General features: G+C 35.7%; 3 protein-coding genes across 5 annotated transcripts; all 3 read left to right on the forward strand.

Moving 5' to 3' along the window:
- The first annotated feature begins 2,310 nt into the window (after nucleotides 1-2,310).
- LOC116125225 (cytochrome P450 CYP72A219-like) lies at nucleotides 2,311-6,303 on the forward strand. 2 transcript variants are annotated; one of them, XM_031410951.1, is made up of 5 exons: nucleotides 2,311-2,649; nucleotides 4,352-4,569; nucleotides 4,694-4,938; nucleotides 5,293-5,677; nucleotides 5,772-6,303. In XM_031410951.1, exons 1-5 carry the CDS (start codon nucleotides 2,370-2,372, stop codon nucleotides 6,195-6,197), a joined length of 1,554 nt encoding a protein of 517 aa, XP_031266811.1. In that variant the 5' UTR covers nucleotides 2,311-2,369; the 3' UTR covers nucleotides 6,198-6,303. The 2 variants fall into 2 exon arrangements, with proteins under 2 accessions (XP_031266811.1, XP_031266812.1); XM_031410952.1 differs by having other exon boundaries at nucleotides 2,520-2,644.
- Nucleotides 6,304-6,979: 676 nt separating this feature from the next.
- Nucleotides 6,980-9,605, forward strand: LOC116125239 (cytochrome P450 CYP72A219-like). The gene is made up of 5 exons (XM_031410965.1): nucleotides 6,980-7,316; nucleotides 7,597-7,814; nucleotides 8,058-8,302; nucleotides 8,629-9,013; nucleotides 9,094-9,605. Exons 1-5 carry the CDS (start codon nucleotides 7,037-7,039, stop codon nucleotides 9,520-9,522), a joined length of 1,557 nt encoding a protein of 518 aa, XP_031266825.1. The 5' UTR covers nucleotides 6,980-7,036; the 3' UTR covers nucleotides 9,523-9,605.
- Nucleotides 9,606-10,739: 1,134 nt separating this feature from the next.
- Nucleotides 10,740-16,463, forward strand: LOC116125237 (cytochrome P450 CYP72A219-like). Of its 2 annotated transcripts, XM_031410962.1 has the most exons (6): nucleotides 10,740-11,098; nucleotides 11,288-11,505; nucleotides 11,594-11,838; nucleotides 12,243-12,319; nucleotides 15,564-15,874; nucleotides 15,975-16,463. In XM_031410962.1, exons 1-6 carry the CDS (start codon nucleotides 10,822-10,824, stop codon nucleotides 16,401-16,403), a joined length of 1,557 nt encoding a protein of 518 aa, XP_031266822.1. In that variant the 5' UTR covers nucleotides 10,740-10,821; the 3' UTR covers nucleotides 16,404-16,463. The 2 variants fall into 2 exon arrangements, with proteins under 2 accessions (XP_031266822.1, XP_031266821.1); XM_031410961.1 differs by lacking the exons at nucleotides 15,564-15,874; nucleotides 15,975-16,463 and adding an exon at nucleotides 12,731-13,195 and having other exon boundaries at nucleotides 12,243-12,630.
- The last annotated feature ends 418 nt before the right edge of the window (nucleotides 16,464-16,881 follow it).

The raw sequence follows: 16,881 nt of genomic DNA on the forward strand, positions 1-16,881 counted from the left end.
CAAATACGTCAGAATATGAACAATCGCAACTCGACAAAATAGGTTAGTTTTCCAACAAATGGTGGCGGAAATGGGATTCAAGGGTACCGGAGGATATATCAGGTCATGGAGATGATAGATCGACTGGTTGGAAGGTGAAAAGTTGCTAGGAAATGAGCAAAATCGCGGCTGGAAGGTGAAGAGGCATGGCAGCAACGACGGTGGATTTTGACCAGTTTGACATCGACAGAGCTTGGAGGAAGGTGGATTTGAGTGTGGGGAAGGTAGATCAGCCACCAAGGAAGGAAAGAGTTATCGAAGGTCGTCGGAAAGTGACCCAACAATAGCTTAAAGACGAAACGTCACCAGTAAACACGCAAATCACGGCAGTGAGTGCGGGATGATGATGATCGATGCAAGGGGAAGCTGGGGAGTCGCCGAAAATGAGAGGCAAAAGGTCACCAAAAAATGGACCTGGGGTTTGGGGTGAGCGGCGCTATAGATCTGGAACTATTCATCTCCTTTTATGCAAAGACTGACAAATTTTATTTAGTCCCTGTATGAATGAAAACTGACAAAATCAACCCCTAAAAATGTGACAATTTACCCCCTGAACATAATAAATGAGACAAATTCAGACCTAATAAATAAATCATACCCTAATATCGACTCACAACATCTCAAAAATCATTCCAAACATGCACAAATTGTAAGGAAAAATTAAAATGTGATTTTTCATTAATAATTCCAAAATTTCTTCAATTGTCTCAATATAAATTCAATTTATTCACAAGAAGGGTATTTTAATCATCTTACTATAGTCATTTTCATGACTCTTATAGTCATTTTCATGACTCTAACAAGAAGTTGAAAAACTTGTGCTTGAAGCAGAGGGAAGAGATTAAAGCATTGAAGAGTGCAATTTTGTTTCCAGATGCTATGAATTCTCAGCTTCAAGAACTGCTACAGAAACAGGGTTTTGAGTTGAAACAAGCCAAAAAAGTCATTTCACATCTGCAGAGGCAGGTTACTTCTTTATACGCTTCAATTGTTTAGAAGATGTTTCAAAAATTTTGAAGAGTTTGGGGGGATTGAAAATTAGTGAGGAAGGAGAGGAGTCGTGCCGTTGGGATTGAAGTTTCAGATTTGGATTTATTGAATATTGAATGGATTTCAGAGTTGGTGTAGTAAATTTCAAGTATAAATTTATGTTTTGGGATGAGAGTGCACATATACGCTTCAATTTAGTGTTGTTTAATGTGTAATGATTAATTGTTTTAAGGTAAGTAGTGTTTGGATGAAGGGTCATGGTGGCAGGTTTGGAGCTCGTGGAGGTGAAGAAGAAGAAAAGAGAAGAAAGAAAGAGAAGAGAGGTGGGGAATGAGAAAGAAGGGAAGAGTAGAAGAGAAAATGGTATTTTCGCATTTATACTGTTTATATTTGTCAATTAACGGATATTTGGTCTTAGTGATGGATGGTAAAGTAGTATTTTGAACTGAGAAAGGCAATGTTTTAAAACCCAACCCAGGGTGAAACCCGGCAAAGTTTTCGAGTCCCGGTTTGATCGGTTTGACCAACGGTTTGACAAAAAATTTTAAAACTCAACAAATACACCCCTAAAAATGACCTGCAAGTCCTTACATGTTTGAACTTTATCAAACACACCCCAAATGAAAATCGACCGGCGACTGATCGGCAGCGGCGACACCACAAATGCAACCCAAATCGTCCCCTAAGCCCATTTCCATTAAAATCTACCCAAGGTCTGGCCGAAATATGTTTGATTTTAGCCAGATCTCATCGACGCCGGCGTGGGTATTCTAGGCCAGATCTCATCCATGCCGGCGTCGACAAACCTCCTCATCACCCAGGAATTACTCCCATGTTCCTCCCTACCAAAACCCACCTCACCCCACCCCCGTTAGCCTCACCAATCGCCGAAAAAATCCCATTGTTGTCGCTGCCAAGTTTGTTCGATTTTCGGTCGATTTACTCACCAGAAATCAACGCCGTCACCACCATTGCATTCACCGGAACTTAGTCTTCAAAAGCCCTAACCTTCCGGCCGTCGATTGTTCGTCAATCATCCTCCCAAATCTTAGGGTTTTGGGGTGAATCAGAAAAGTTAAACCCGGCCCATTGAAGCTGCTGAGTCCTGGTTCAACCGACTGGGCCGGGTTTTAAAACAATGGAGAAAGGGTCATTAGGCTAAACCGTGGGTGGGAAAAGTCCTTTACTCCTCATGCCATGCCCGGGTCCGGCCCATCTGACATCCCTGCTCAAATCTTACTTGAAACGTTTCTAGCAAGATGACGTGACCATTCATTATTAGCTCCATAAAAGGCACTACTCAATAGTCAATAGGCATCCTTAGTACCTTTCCCTGCACAATGGAGATTTCAGTGACATTTATTGCCTTCTCTGTTGCTTTTACTATCGTTTTAGGATGTCTATGGAAGGCGCTGGACTGGGTTTGGTTGAAGCCGAAGAAGCTAGAGAAGTTGCTTAGGCAACAAGGTTTCTCCGGCAACTCCTACAAATTTCTTCATGGAGACACAACAGAGATGTTCATGATGAGAAAACAAGCAAAAACCAGAACGATCAACCCCTTCTCTCACGATATTGCGTCACGAGTCATTCCATTCCACCATCATATCTCCAAGAAGTACGGTATGCCTATTTCTTCACTTGGAAACTTATAATTTCTCAATGTTTTCTAGAAAGTGGAGATATGTAGATAGAATCAATTTTAAGTTATATTGACTGATAATATTTCTAGCTCCCAGCTAGCATTCATGTTTAACTTTTTGCCAGTTTGTGTTTGCTTTGCTAGTTATTCAAATCTTCCAGTTCAGTATTCAATATTCACCAAGTTCAAAAAGAGTTTATAAGAGAAGCTCAAAATCTTTTTAAGTCCTGCAACAACTTATTTAAAATCCTATAAATACTCATGAGATGCAATCAAATAACTAAAAACAATTTCAAAAATGTTCATAGTATTAAATAAAACTCTTTTGACTACTAAATAAAAGTTCTAAATTATGTATTTCTTTTTTTCTTTCTTCAAAGATTTTATACATACTTCTAATTCTATGTATTATAAAGTTTTATTATATGCTGTGGCATATCTTTGATTCTTTGGCTAGATATGCTGGTCCTTATCGAATAAATTGTTGGATCAATCAAAGGTTAAAGGTCTAAAAAGATGAAGTGGGCCGACAAGTTTTAATTTCTCTAGCACTGGAAAGGTGCCAGCTTATCTTTCTTATCTTCATTTGTCTGTCCTTTACAGCAATGCTAATGTAATCGAAATCCTAAAAGCAAGATCATATAATTGACTTAAACATTTAAAAGTTATGATCCAAATTAAATTTATGCAATTACTCGTGATTAAAATGGATGAACTTAATAGTAAAAAGTTACAATAACACGTAAGTTTTTTCCATCGTTGTGGGGCTCCATTTTTTAAAATAAATAAATAAACAAGTTTTTATAAGTGTTTTAAAACCCGATCTGACCCGGCCGGTCGAACCGAGACCTGAGGCCTTCACCAGGCCGAGTTACCATTTTGATTGTTTATGACAAACCCAAGAGATTAGGACGATGATTGGCGAATAATTGGTGACTGGGATGTTAAGGGTTTTGAAAAAGAAGGGTCAATGAGTCGAAAGGTGGCGATGGAGGTGATTTTCAATGAGTGAATTGACCAAAAATCGCAAAAACCAACAATTAATGAGGCAAATAGAAGTGAGGTGAGATGGGTTTTGGTCAGAAGGCTGAGAGGAGAGTTTTTGTGGTGATGGGGTGTGTTGTCGACGATAGAAACATATCCTATTTGGCTTGGGTTGTTGACGCTGATGGGGTAATTTAAGGTGTTTTGTAGGATTTCAAATTTGTAGGGATTTATATGTAATTTTTAGGGATGTTTTTGCTAGATTTCAAACTTTTGGATATGCTGACATCATCGGTTTGACCTATCGGGTTCAACTGATCAACTCAGGACCCAGTCGCTTTGCCAGGATTCACCTCGTGCTGGGTTTTAAAACCTTGATTTTGATAACCGAATTCTTTCACACGGCACAATATCATTGTTATAATCTCCTAAAATAACAACCACCACCATAATAATAATAATAAGAGTTAATCTTCTACTTAATTATCAAATCCAACTAGATTATATCCATAAAATGGTTAGATAAATATTATTTACTATAGGTCAGGTTTTACTTGTGAGAGGATAAAAAATAAAAATAATTATTTCTATATCAACTCATTAGTTGCCACGATTCGTCTATATATTAGTCTGTTCATCTTGTACACATTAGTTTGACATTTAGTATTATTTTTTATTTAATGATAACGATTAATGCAGGAAAGAATTCATTCATATGGATGGGTCCAATGCCAATCATAAACATCACAGATCCCAAATTGATAAGGGAAATTTTGTTAAGGCATGAAATATTTCAAAAACCCAAGCTGAACAGCCTTGGCAGGTCGGTATTTAGTGGGATGGGGATATACGAGGGTGAACGATGGTTCAAAGTCAGAAAGACAGCCAATCCAGCTTTCCATCTCGATAAGTTGAAGGTTTTTCTTCTTTCTATCCTCTTACAATTAAGAATTAGTCTTTTGTTATGTGTCTATTAATGCATATGTTATATAATATTTATGCACTCTTATTATGTTACACATTTTTTCATTTTCTTGATAGGGTATGTTACCTAAGATGTATCTGAGCTGCAACGACATGATAAGAAAATGGAAGATTTCAATCTCAAATGAAGAGTCGCATGAGTTAGATTTGTGGCCTGACATAAAGGCTTTAACATCGGATGTGATCTCTCGGACAACATTTAGCAGTAGTTATGAAGATGGAAGAAAAATATTTGAACTCATAACCGAACAAATTAATATTATCACTCAAGTTTTCTACTTCTTTCACATTCCGGGATGGAGGTAATTTGAACTAATTTTGGGTTGATTTATATTAATTTGTAAAAAACAAAGGGGAAAATGGGAATTCTAAAATTGAGAACATGAATTGATTTTATATTTTCAAGATTTGAGAATGCATTTGGTATTATATGTATTATGAAAATAAACCAATAAAAAAGCCTTCTCATATGTTACTATAGTAACTTACTAATATTTTATTAATTTAGAAGTACTTATTTAAAATTGAAAAATTATTAAACAACTCAATAGTAATTTTTATTTAATTTTGCTGTCAAATATTTGAGATTTATAATGGATGAGTAAGAAGAATCCGTTTCATTCTTGCACTGATGAAATCACTTTTTGAATCTTCAGTTTTGTGCCCACTAAAGCAAACAGAAAATTGAAAAGCAATGAGAAAGAAATTCGAGAAGTGATAAAAGGAATCGTAAAGAAGAGAGAGGAGGTCCTTAAAGTTGGAGAAGCAAGTAATGAGGATTTATTGGGTTTATTAGTGGAATCAAATCTCAAGGAAATTCAAGAGCATGGGCATAAAGAAAGTGGAATGAGTATTGAAGAGGTGATTGATGAGTGTAAACTTTTTTATCTTGCTGGCCAGGAGACTACTGCAACTTTGATTATATGGACAATGATTTTGTTATGTATGCATCCAAATTGGCAAGAACGTGCAAGAGAAGAGCTTTTCCAAGTTTTCGGGAACAAAGAACCGCAATTTGATGAGCTAAACAGCTTGAAAGAAGTAAGTAATTTCTTTCTACTTCGAGAGGATTTAACGTTTTAAGAATCTTCCATTAACATTGGATAATTTATTCCCCGGAAAATATGTGTTGCAGTTACACAAAATTGTCTACGAGGTTCTGAGATTATATCCACCACCTCTGTTAGGCAGAGCAACTATTAAGGAGTCCAAACTGGGAGAAATTATTATCCCGCCTGGCGTTTTCATTTCATTACCAATAATTCTAGTTCATCAGGATGAAAAATATTGGGGAGCTGACGCAAAAGAGTTCAATCCAGATAGATTTTCCCAAGGGGTTTCAAAGGCTTCAAAGAATGATCAAGTTTCATTTTTCCCATTCAGTTGGGGTCCCAGAACTTGCATCGGACAAAACTTTGCATTGCTGGAAGCAAAACTAGCTTTAGCAATGATTCTGCAAAATTTCTCTTTTCAGCTCTCTCCAACTTACGTTCATACCCCTGTTCTTGGTATAACTATACAACCACAAAATGGTGCTCACATCATTTTACAAAAGATTTAGTATCATATAGATAAATAGTTTTGATGTAAGTTCTATACATATCGAGCCTTATATGTTGTTGACTCAATAATCTTACAACATCTAGTAATGGTTGGATTATTTATTATGTGTTTATTGCGATACCTAAATTATTTATATGTTCATTCATACTTGTGTTTTACTTTAAATTTGGAATTTGTATAGTCTGATATAAACTTAAACCCAAATCTAAGCAAATAAATATTGATTAAAAACGAATATCATAAACTTCTCTTACAAATCTCAACATAACTGTTGAGTTAGCAACTTCAACACACCCGAGACACAAAATGATTTTAATTAGACCCAAGAAACGGTCGTTCATAAAAAGAAATGGCCTTCATTATGGAATGGATCATTCCTTGAAGGAACAGTCATGTATGAAGGAAGAATGGTCATGGAATAGTCATTTCTTCACACGAAATGGTCATTCCTTATCAAAGAACAATCGTTCATCCCTAAAGAAACATAATTTATGTTAAGTCAAAATCATCAGTTAACGTGTTAATACCAACTCAGATGTCACATTGATGTATAAGAGAAAATTTATGAGATTTGTTTGTCATTATAGTATTACTCAATCTAAGCATCCCAATAACAGTTTTAAAAAAATTGATAATGTTAATGGTAGAAAATTCAACGTTAGACTACCGAACCCAAGAATTACTTGACCCATTGAAGTAGTTTTTGGGTCTAGTAAGATATGTGATCCACTCCCGGCCCATTGAGTCACAAAGTCTCCTTATGAACTTGTCCCCTATAAGAATTGTCTACATCCACTTTCTTCTTCTCTCTTTGTTTTCTTTCAACTTTTACTGAAAATGGAGATTTCAGTCACATTTATTGCCTTCTCTGTTGCTTTTCCTGGTATCATAACATGTCTGTGGAAGGTGCTCGACTGGGTTTGGTTGAAACCGAAGAAGCTAGAGATGTTACTTCGACGGCAAGGTTTCTCCGGCAACTCCTACAAACTTCTCCATGGAGACACAAAAGAGATGTTCAGGATCACAAAACAGGCTAAAACAAGACCGATCAACCCCGTCTCCCATGATATTGCGCCGCGAATCATTCCATACCACCATCATATCATCAAAAACTACGGTATGCGAATTTTCTCACTTGAAAGTTATAATTATTTAATGAAGATTTTAAGTTATCGTTTACCTTGATACTCTTAGAATTTGGTAATAACCACATAATAGAGCCGTGTGAACTTATCTTTGTTCACTATATATAAAACAAATACATGAGACTTGACTTTGACTTCGATGAGAAAATTATGAAATAATTTTATTAAGTGATGTATGTGCTGATGTATGTCTATCACAAATTAAAAACTATAGAACTTAACTGACTCATAATTTACCCATGAATAATGCAGGAAAGAATTCTTTGATATGGGAGGGTTCAACACCGAGCATAAACATCATAGACCCCAAATTGATCAGGGATATTATGTTAAAACCCGACATTTTTCGAAAACCCAAGAGGAATCCACTCGCAAAGTTTATAGTGGATGGGATGGTAAAGTATGAGGGTGCTCAATGGCTTAAAGTCAGAAAGATTGCTAATCCTGCTTTCCATCTTGATAAGTTGAAGGTCCCATTTCTATCCTCTAAAACTCATGCAATAGTAATTGTGTATGAAAAACATGAACGCAAAACATCTTTGATTTTTCTTCATGACATGTGACATTAGAATTAAATCAATTTATTTTAGTCACCTTTTATTTTTTTTAGTATTAACATTAAATATTATCATTCGCCTTATTACCACATCTAAAAAAACTATATCTACTTGAACAAATTTTACATTTACTTTCTTGTTTCTCTTTCTTTGTAGGGTATGTTGCCTAAAATTTATCTGAGCTGTAATGACATGATAGAAAAATGGAAGATTTCAATCTCAAACGAAGAATCCTGTGAGTTAGATGTGTGGCCTGACATTACGGCTTTAACATCGGATGTGATTTCTCGGGCAGCATTTGGCAGTAGCTACGAAGATGGAAGAAAAATATTTGAACTCCTTAATGAACAAATTAATCTTATGGTTCAAGTCATGCGGTTCTTTCACATACCAGGATGGAGGTAATTTGAACTAACTTGGGATCCTTCTGTATTACTTTGTGGAATTGTTTTTGAAAAATGAATACAAAAACAAGAAATTTAATTTTGTACTTTCCATAACTTGGTAAAATGTTAAACACCTGTCTTAGTGAAATTTAATTTATTTTTGAACATGAAATTTGGGAACGGTATAAAAACAACTTAACTAAACTTATTTTTTCTCATTTCCTTTACAAAGATTAAATGGTTACCCACTGTTTTCTTGTTTTCTGCATTGAATTTCGGTCATCAAGCTAATCTAAGAGGACTCCATTTGTTTCTTGCACTTAATAGATTTTTATTTGCAGGTTTTTGCCCTTTAAAGCAAATAGAAAATTGAAAAGTAATCATAATGAAATTCGCAAACTAATAAAAGGCATAATAAAGAGAAGAGAGGAGGCTCTGAAAATTGGAAAAGCAAATAACGATGATTTATTGGGTTTATTAGTGGAATCAAATCACATAGAAATTCAAGAGCAGGGGAATAAAGAAAGTGGAATGAGTCTTGAAGAGGTGATTGAGGAGTGCAAACTCTTTTATCTTGCTGGTCAGGAGACTACTGCATCATTGATTGTATGGACAATGGTTTCCTTATGTATGCATCAAAATTGGCAAGATCGCGCAAGAGAAGAGATTTTCCAAGTTTTCGGGAACAAAGTGCCACGATTTGATGAGCTGAACCACTTGAAAGAAGTGAGTACTGAAAGATATTTTCATTCTTAAATTTCCATTTCATTGATCTTCTATAAAGTTTGGCTATATATCTGTTGCAGGTAAATAAAATACTTCATGAGGCTCTAAGGTTATATCCACCAGCAAATTTCTTATCGAGAACAAGTATTAAAGAGTCCAAATTGGGAGAACTCACAATACCACCTGGAGTTCTACTTTCAATACCAATAATTTTAGTTCATCATGATGAAGAATATTGGGGAGATGATGCAAAGGAGTTTAATCCTGATAGATTTTCTCATGGAGTTTCCAATGCATCAAAGAACGATCAAGTCTCATTCTTCCCATTTGGTTGGGGTCCAAGAATATGCATTGGACAAAACTTTGCATTGTTGGAAGCAAAGCTAGCATTGGCAATGATTCTGCAAAATTTCTCTTTTCATCTCTCTCCAACTTATGTTCATGCTCCTACTCGTGACTTCACTCTAAAACCTCAATATGGTGCCCACATCATCTTACGCAAAATATAGTTTTGTAGTGTACTTGCTTTTGAAGTGTTAAAAAATACTCCTATTTTAAATTTTAATTATACTTTATCTTTTTTCCATGGATTCATACTTTATTTATTTATTTTTCAAATAAAAATTCCCCCAAGTAATATAGAAAAATCCAAAGTTAGTTCAGATTAGCTCCATCTTGGTAGGTGAAAAAACCGCAAAACTTGAACCATAAGATTAATTTGTTACTGGTTCATAGCTTTAGCATTAATAAATAATAATATTTTTTGTTATAATTATTTTGTAATATTTAAACTAAAATCATATGGTAAATTATTTTAATAAATGTTAATTAACTTAGTTACATAGATAGAACAAAAGACATTTTTAATAGAGTTTTTTTTTAACATATGTTCTAAAGGCACACATTCAAACAAAAAATGGATCATATCGATACATTGAAAATATAGTTTTTTCATTTTTTATAAATGAAATGTATCAAAATATTCCAAAAAAAAAATTATATTTATGGTCTTAAGGCATGCCCTAAGTGCAAACATTAAGACAATTTTATATTATAATATCAATATTAATTGGGTGCATTTTGTTTTAGTATTTTTGAAAAAGTAAGAGTTGAGTAGTAATAACAAAGTAAGATTTAAAAATTAACAAAAACACTCTCTCGGTTTGTTAATTTATTGAACACCCCTGTAATAAAAACATTAAAAATTATAAAAACACCCCCATCCACCCATTAAATACCAACAGTCGGCCACCACCGCTAAAGGGTAGCCAGAGTCGCCGTATCGGCGCACAACCGGCTAGATCTAGCCGATCGTGTACCGAGATGGCCTTTTCCAATCAAATCAATTGATAGCCAGATCTGACCATGTTGAGTCATCAACGACAGCCAAGATATGGTCGTCATTGATAGATCTGGTATTTTTCGATGCACTACCGACCAGATCTAGCTGGTAGTGCGCCATTATACCAGATTTTGACCACCTTTCGACGGTGGTGGTCGGAATCTGGCAAATGTAGGTGATAGGAGTGTTTTTGTTAATTTTTAAACTTTTTAGGAGTGTTTAGTTAAATTAACAAACTTATAGGGTTTAAAAATAATTGAATAAAATACAATAATATTTTCAGAAAACAAATATGTATTTTGGAAATGATAGGAATAGGATAGGGGGAAAAATATGGAAACAGAAGTTATATATGGTTGACACAACTCAAAAGTACCGAAAAATAAGACTCTTACAAAGAATATATATAAAAGAATCAACTGAGAGGGATCTATTCTGACATTGCGTTACTTTCTCTGGTAGTTTGATGGAGATTACTGTGACATCCATTGCCTTCTGCTTGGCTTTCGCTATCATTTCAGGGTGTTTATGGACAGTGGCGAATTGGATTTGGTTGAGGCCAAAGAAGCTAGAGATGTTAATTAGACGACAAGGCTTCTCCGGAAATTCGTACAAGCTGTTTCATGGAGACATGAAAGAGATGTCGACGATGAGAGTACAAGCCAGAGCCAAACCTCTCAGCCTCACCCATGATATTTCTCCCAGAATTGTGCCATTCTTCCAACATGTCATCAACAAATACGGTATGCCTCATGTGCTTATAATTAATTAATTAAGATCTGATAATAATTAATTAACATGTTTAGTGAATGTTAATCAATGTCAATTAACTTATTTCAGGATCAGTTCTTTTGTAAGTTACACAATCTATAGACTTGATCAAACATATATTCCGTAAACTAACAACTTCAGGTATGGTGAATGATATGCAGGAAAGAATTCATTCATATGGATGGGTCCAAAACCAAGCCTAAACATCACAGACCCCAAATTGATAAGGGAAATTTTGTCCAAGTACGAAATTTTTGAAAAACCAAAGAGTAATCCACTAAGCAGGTTGGTTGTTCATGGGATGGTGATGTATGAAGGTGAGCAATGGTTTAAAGTCAGAAAGATTGCTACTCCAGCTTTCCATCTCGAAAAGTTGAAGGTATCTATATATAGTTCTATCGTTTGAAATTCAAGCAATAGTGAACACATTCACCATCATTGCATATTTTTAATGAGAGTTTTTGCAGGATATGTTATCAAAAATGTATTTGAGTTGTAATGACATGGTGAAGAATTGGAAGACTTCAATCTCAGGCAAAGACTACTGCGAGTTGGATGTATGGCCTCACATTCAAGCTTTGACAGCAGATGTTATTTCTCGGACAGCATTTGGTAGTAGCCATCAAGATGGAAGAAAAATATTTCAACTCATAAGCCAACAGATTAATCTTTTTACTCAAGTTATGCAGTCCGTTTACATCCCCGGATGGCGGTAATTGATTTCAACCAACTTAATTAAATTTATTTCTATTGTTTACTATTACAAGGCAATGATGAGTTTAGATCCTGGTCTTACACCTTGTGCTTGACAGAGCTTATATATGTGGATTGGGCGCCATACTCAGATTTAGTTTTTGAAAGTGAGTTTTACACAAACTCATTTATCATGGTATCAAAACCATACATTTCAAAACAATGATGAGTTTGGATCCCGACCCAAGACCGCGTATGAATGAGAGCTTTACCAAGCTATTATGGTGTATATACATGAATTACACCCGCATACTTTGAATTAGCTTTTGGGAATGGGTACCCAATTCCTTTTATCACTTACAACTTAGATATTGAATGAGTAAAAAAATTCAAACTTATGTGATTTGTTTTAAACATTTACAGGTTTATCCCTACAACAACAAACAGGAAAATGAAAAGCAATCACAATCAAATTAGAGCACTGATAAAAGGGATCATAGATAAAAAGGAGGCAGCCTTGAACGCTGGAGAAGCTAGCACAGACGATGATTTACTGGGTTTATCAGTTGAATCAAATCACAGAGAAATTAAAGAGCATGGGAACAAGAAAAGAGGAATGAGTATTGAAGAGGTGATTGAAGAGTGCAAACTTTTCTATCTTGCTGGACAGGAGACTACTGCATCTTGGCTCCTATGGACAATGATTTTGTTATGCATGCATCAAAATTGGCAAGAACGTGCAAGAGAAGAAGTTTTCCAAGTTTTTGGGAACAAAGAACCACGGTTTGATGAGCTGAACCAATTGAAAGAAGTAAGTGAACATGTATTCCGCCTCAACAAAATGTTTCCTCAGTAACTTATGTTGATCCACACTAACACATGAACATTAATTTTCAAAACCTTTGTTGCAGATAAGCAAAATTCTCCATGAGGCACTAAGGTTATATCCACCAGCATCTTTGCTAACAAGAATTTGTCATAAAGAGACCAAATTGGGAGAATTCATGATCCCAGTTGGAGTTATAGTTTCAATGCCGACAATTCTAGTTCATCATGATGAAGACTATTGGGGAGAAGATGCAAAGGAGTTCAACCCAGATAGATTTTCTCAAGGAGTTTCAAAGGCATCAAAAAATGGTCAAGTTTCGTTCTTCCCATTCAGTTGGGGTCCTAGAATATGCATCGGACAAAACTTTGCATGGTTAGAAGCCAAACTAGCTTTTGCAATGATTCTGCAAAACTTCTCCTTCCAGCTTTCTCCAACTTATGTACATGCCCCAGTTCGTGGCATAACCATACAGCCACAACATGGGGCTCACATTATTTTACACAAACTTTAGTAATAAACACTTACCTATCACAATAAAAAATACAGTTTGCCACAAAACCTTGTTTTTCTTCTTTTTGGTACATTATAGATCAAATTCTATAACAAGATTCCTAAATCCGTCAACAAAATTGCATTTTTTATATCCTCCAAATCACCACTGAAAAGTACTTAGATATATAGAAAAGTTGCTCGGCAACAAATCAAAAGTGCATAAAAATTAGGCTGCCAAAGCCAAAGAAAATCAAATTACAAAGATTCACTCTCAACCACTCTCCAATATGTGAATTAAGTCTCTTTGACTTTTAAGGAATGGGCTGGTTCTGGAAAACAAATCTCTCACCTATTCCATTGAAGCAAAAATAGCCTCAAAAATTATAACCCTTGCAGAAAGTCATAACTTATGGAATTCAATCAATTTCTTGTTAAAATTCTTATTAGATAAAAGAAAGAGAAAATTAAAATGAAAAATTTAGGACAGTTTCCTGAATTAAAAGTTAAAACATGAGTAAGAGACATGTAAAACCTTGAGGCTGTCCCAATTATCAACTTTAGGCCGGGTGAAATTGAGTTCCCACAATCTAAAATAAGCAAGAACCCATTTGGATCGGCCGAATAATAACCCAAAATCAAAAACAAAAAGAGTATATATCATGATAATTCATGTGGAAATGTATAATACCTTTCCTTATAATCGCAAGTAATAGAAGAAAGCTTGCAGAGAAAAGAAAGGAATTACGGGGTTTGTATATGCCGGCAACGGAACCACAGCGGCAATTTTACATAGCTCGCTGAGTTCTCTCAAAGGCAATGAGAAAAACCCTAGACCCACCTTGTTCCTATTTATAGTGAAGTAGGTTTCGAGGAATGGTCCCTTTTGCTCTTCCAAAGTTTAAGAAGGGCGCTAGGGTAAATTAGTAATCTCCACAAAATAGAATAAGATAAGACGAACTATTTCCCACCCAAAAAAATGACTTACTGACAAATTCATACCCACCCACATTTTAAATACCCTTTCACTACCCACAACACAATTTTTTTAGTAATTTTCACTGTAAGGAAGGGTAAAATGGTCAAAAGTCCACTATTAGTGAGGCCAGTATGGTGAACAAACATTTGGCTAAAATAAGAACTTTAAAATAACCTTCTACATCTCAAATTTCTCACAAGCAACCCTAACCTCCCTCGCGGCTGTCGGATTTCGACACCGTTGGACATCACTGCCACCACCACTAGCTTCCCCCACTCATCCCCAACAAAACCCATCCATCCCCCAGCCTCATCCGCCTCTATTTTGGCTAGATCTGAGCGATTTTCCCTCCCTCGCGATTGCTTGAAAAATCCAAATCTAGTTAGATTCCGACGCCATTGTACATCACCGCCACCACCAGCAGCTTCCCCCACTCATCCCCGGCAAAACCCATCCATCCCCCAGCCTCGTCCGCCTCTATTTTGGCTGGATCTGAGCGATTTTCCCTCCCTTGTGGTTGTCGAAAAAATCCAAATCTAGCCCAATTCTGATGCCGTTGGACATCACCGCCACCACCACTAGATTCCCCCACTCATCGCCAATAAAATCCATCCATCCCCCAACCTCTTTTGCCTCCATTTTGGCCGGATCTAAGCCTTTTCTCTGCGATTTTCCCCTCTTTCATGGCTGTCAGAAAAATCCAGATCTAGCCGGTTTCGGGCGCTGTTGGACATCACCACCACCAACACTAGCTTCCCTGATTCATCCCCAACAAAACCCATCCATCTCCTAGCCTCTTCCGCCTCTATTTTGGTAGGATTGAACGATTTTCCCTCCACAAGGTATATTAGGGTTAAAATGTAATTTACTTATGTATTTGTATCTTGTGTGTCCAAATATAACTGACCAAGGGTTTTTTAGAAAATCATTTTGTTTTCCACCCAAATCAGTAGAAAACCTAATATTTGGGTAGTAAAAAAATATTTTAAAAGTTTGAAAGTAAGAAAGCGTCAATAAACCATTTTTTGGGTGGGGAACATGTTGTTAACTCAAGATAAGACTGTTTAATTCACCATTATAAACATGTCTTAATTGTAAATTATTGTAGATAGAAATCTTATAAATTAAAAAATTTTAAACAAAGAAAAAGGATTTTAACCCAAACCAAACTGGTCTGTATTCCCTTCTGCACAATCTCACATCTCATATCATTCCTTGATCTAATCTGATTCTGTAAGGAAGGAATCCCATGTTTACGAAATTGTTTTGCAGGAATTAATTTTAAATGGTTCTCCATATCAGAAAACGCTGAGAATGTCATTTTTGTCGTTTCAAAAGTTAATGGTTGGTATATACTGTTTTCTCGAAACATTTTTGCAAAACAGTACCTACATATGTTTGGAAAGCAATCACAATCAAATTAGAGCACTGATAAAAGGGATCATAGATAAAAAGGAGGCAGCCTTGAACGCTGGAGAAGCTAGCACAGACGATGATTTACTTGGTTTATTAGTTGAATCAAATCACAGAGAAATTAAAGAGCATGGGAACAAGAAAAGAGGAATGAGTATTGAAGAGGTGATTGAGGAGTGCAAACTTTTCTATCTTGCTGGACAGGAGACTACTGCATCCTGGCTCCTATGGACAATGATTTTGTTATGCATGCATCAAAATTGGCAAGAACGTGCAAGAGAAGAAGTTTTCCAAGTTTTTGGGAACAAAGAACCACGGTTTGATGAGCTGAACCAATTGAAAGAAGTAAGTGAACATGTATTCCGCCTCAACAAAATGTTTCCTCAGTAACTTATGTTGATCCACACTAACACATGAACATTAATTTTCAAAACCTTTGTTGCAGATAAGCAAAATTCTCCATGAGGCACTAAGGTTATATCCACCAGCATCTTTGCTAACAAGAATTTGTCATAAAGAGACCAAATTGGGAGAATTCATGATCCCAGTTGGAGTTATAGTTTCAATGCCGACAATTCTAGTTCATCATGATGAAGACTATTGGGGAGAAGATGCAAAGGAGTTCAACCCAGATAGATTTTCTCAAGGAGTTTCAAAGGCATCAAAAAATGGTCAAGTTTCGTTCTTCCCATTCAGTTGGGGTCCTAGAATATGCATCGGACAAAACTTTGCATGGTTAGAAGCCAAACTAGCTTTTGCAATGATTCTGCAAAACTTCTCCTTCCAGCTTTCTCCAACTTATGTACATGCCCCAGTTCGTGGCATAACCATACAGCCACAACATGGGGCTCACATTATTTTACACAAACTTTAGTAATAAACACTTACCTATCACAATAAAAAATACAGTTTGCCACAAAACCTTGTTTTTCTTCTTTTTGGTACATTATAGATCAAATTCTATAACAAGATTCCTAAATCCGTCAACAAAATTGCATTTTTTATATCCTCCAAATCACCACTGAAAAGTACTTAGATATATAGAAAAGTTGCTCGGCAACAAATCAAAAGTGCATAAAAATTAGGCTGCCAAAGCCAAAGAAAATCAAATTACAAAGATTCACTCTCAACCACTCTCCAATATGTGAATTAAGTCTCTTTGACTTTTAAGGAATGGGCTGGTTCTGGAAAACAAATCTCTCACCTATTCCATTGAAGCAAAAATAGCCTCAAAAATTATAACCCTTGCAGAAAGTCATAACTTATGGAATTCAATCAATTTCTTGTTAAAATTCTTATTAGATAAAAGAAAGAGAAAATTAAAATGAAAAATTTAGGACAGTTTCCTGAAT

This window comes from Pistacia vera, unplaced genomic scaffold (assembly GCF_008641045.1).
Source record: "Pistacia vera cultivar Batoury unplaced genomic scaffold, PisVer_v2 Contig161, whole genome shotgun sequence".
NCBI lineage: Eukaryota > Viridiplantae > Streptophyta > Magnoliopsida > Sapindales > Anacardiaceae > Pistacia > Pistacia vera.

What these genes read in the sequence shown, in the direction of transcription:
- LOC116125239 (XM_031410965.1), top strand. Translation starts at nt 7,037, where the DNA reads ATGGAGATTTCAGTCACATTTATTGCCTTCTCTGTTGCTTTTCCTGGT. An exon ending in TCCATCTTGATAAGTTGAAG is followed by an intron (nt 7,815 to 8,057) that starts GTCCCATTTCTA and finishes CTTTCTTTGTAG; the next exon opens with GGTATGTTGCCTAAAATTTA. An exon ending in AGCTGAACCACTTGAAAGAA is followed by an intron (nt 9,014 to 9,093) that starts GTGAGTACTGAA and finishes TATCTGTTGCAG; the next exon opens with GTAAATAAAATACTTCATGA.
- LOC116125225 (XM_031410951.1), top strand. Translation starts at nt 2,370, where the DNA reads ATGGAGATTTCAGTGACATTTATTGCCTTCTCTGTTGCTTTTACTATC. An exon ending in TCCATCTCGATAAGTTGAAG is followed by an intron (nt 4,570 to 4,693) that starts GTTTTTCTTCTT and finishes TTTTCTTGATAG; the next exon opens with GGTATGTTACCTAAGATGTA. An exon ending in TTTCACATTCCGGGATGGAG is followed by an intron (nt 4,939 to 5,292) that starts GTAATTTGAACT and finishes TTGAATCTTCAG; the next exon opens with TTTTGTGCCCACTAAAGCAA.
- LOC116125237 (XM_031410962.1), top strand. Translation starts at nt 10,822, where the DNA reads ATGGAGATTACTGTGACATCCATTGCCTTCTGCTTGGCTTTCGCTATC. An exon ending in ACATGTCATCAACAAATACG is followed by an intron (nt 11,099 to 11,287) that starts GTATGCCTCATG and finishes AATGATATGCAG; the next exon opens with GAAAGAATTCATTCATATGG. An exon ending in TCCATCTCGAAAAGTTGAAG is followed by an intron (nt 11,506 to 11,593) that starts GTATCTATATAT and finishes GAGTTTTTGCAG; the next exon opens with GATATGTTATCAAAAATGTA.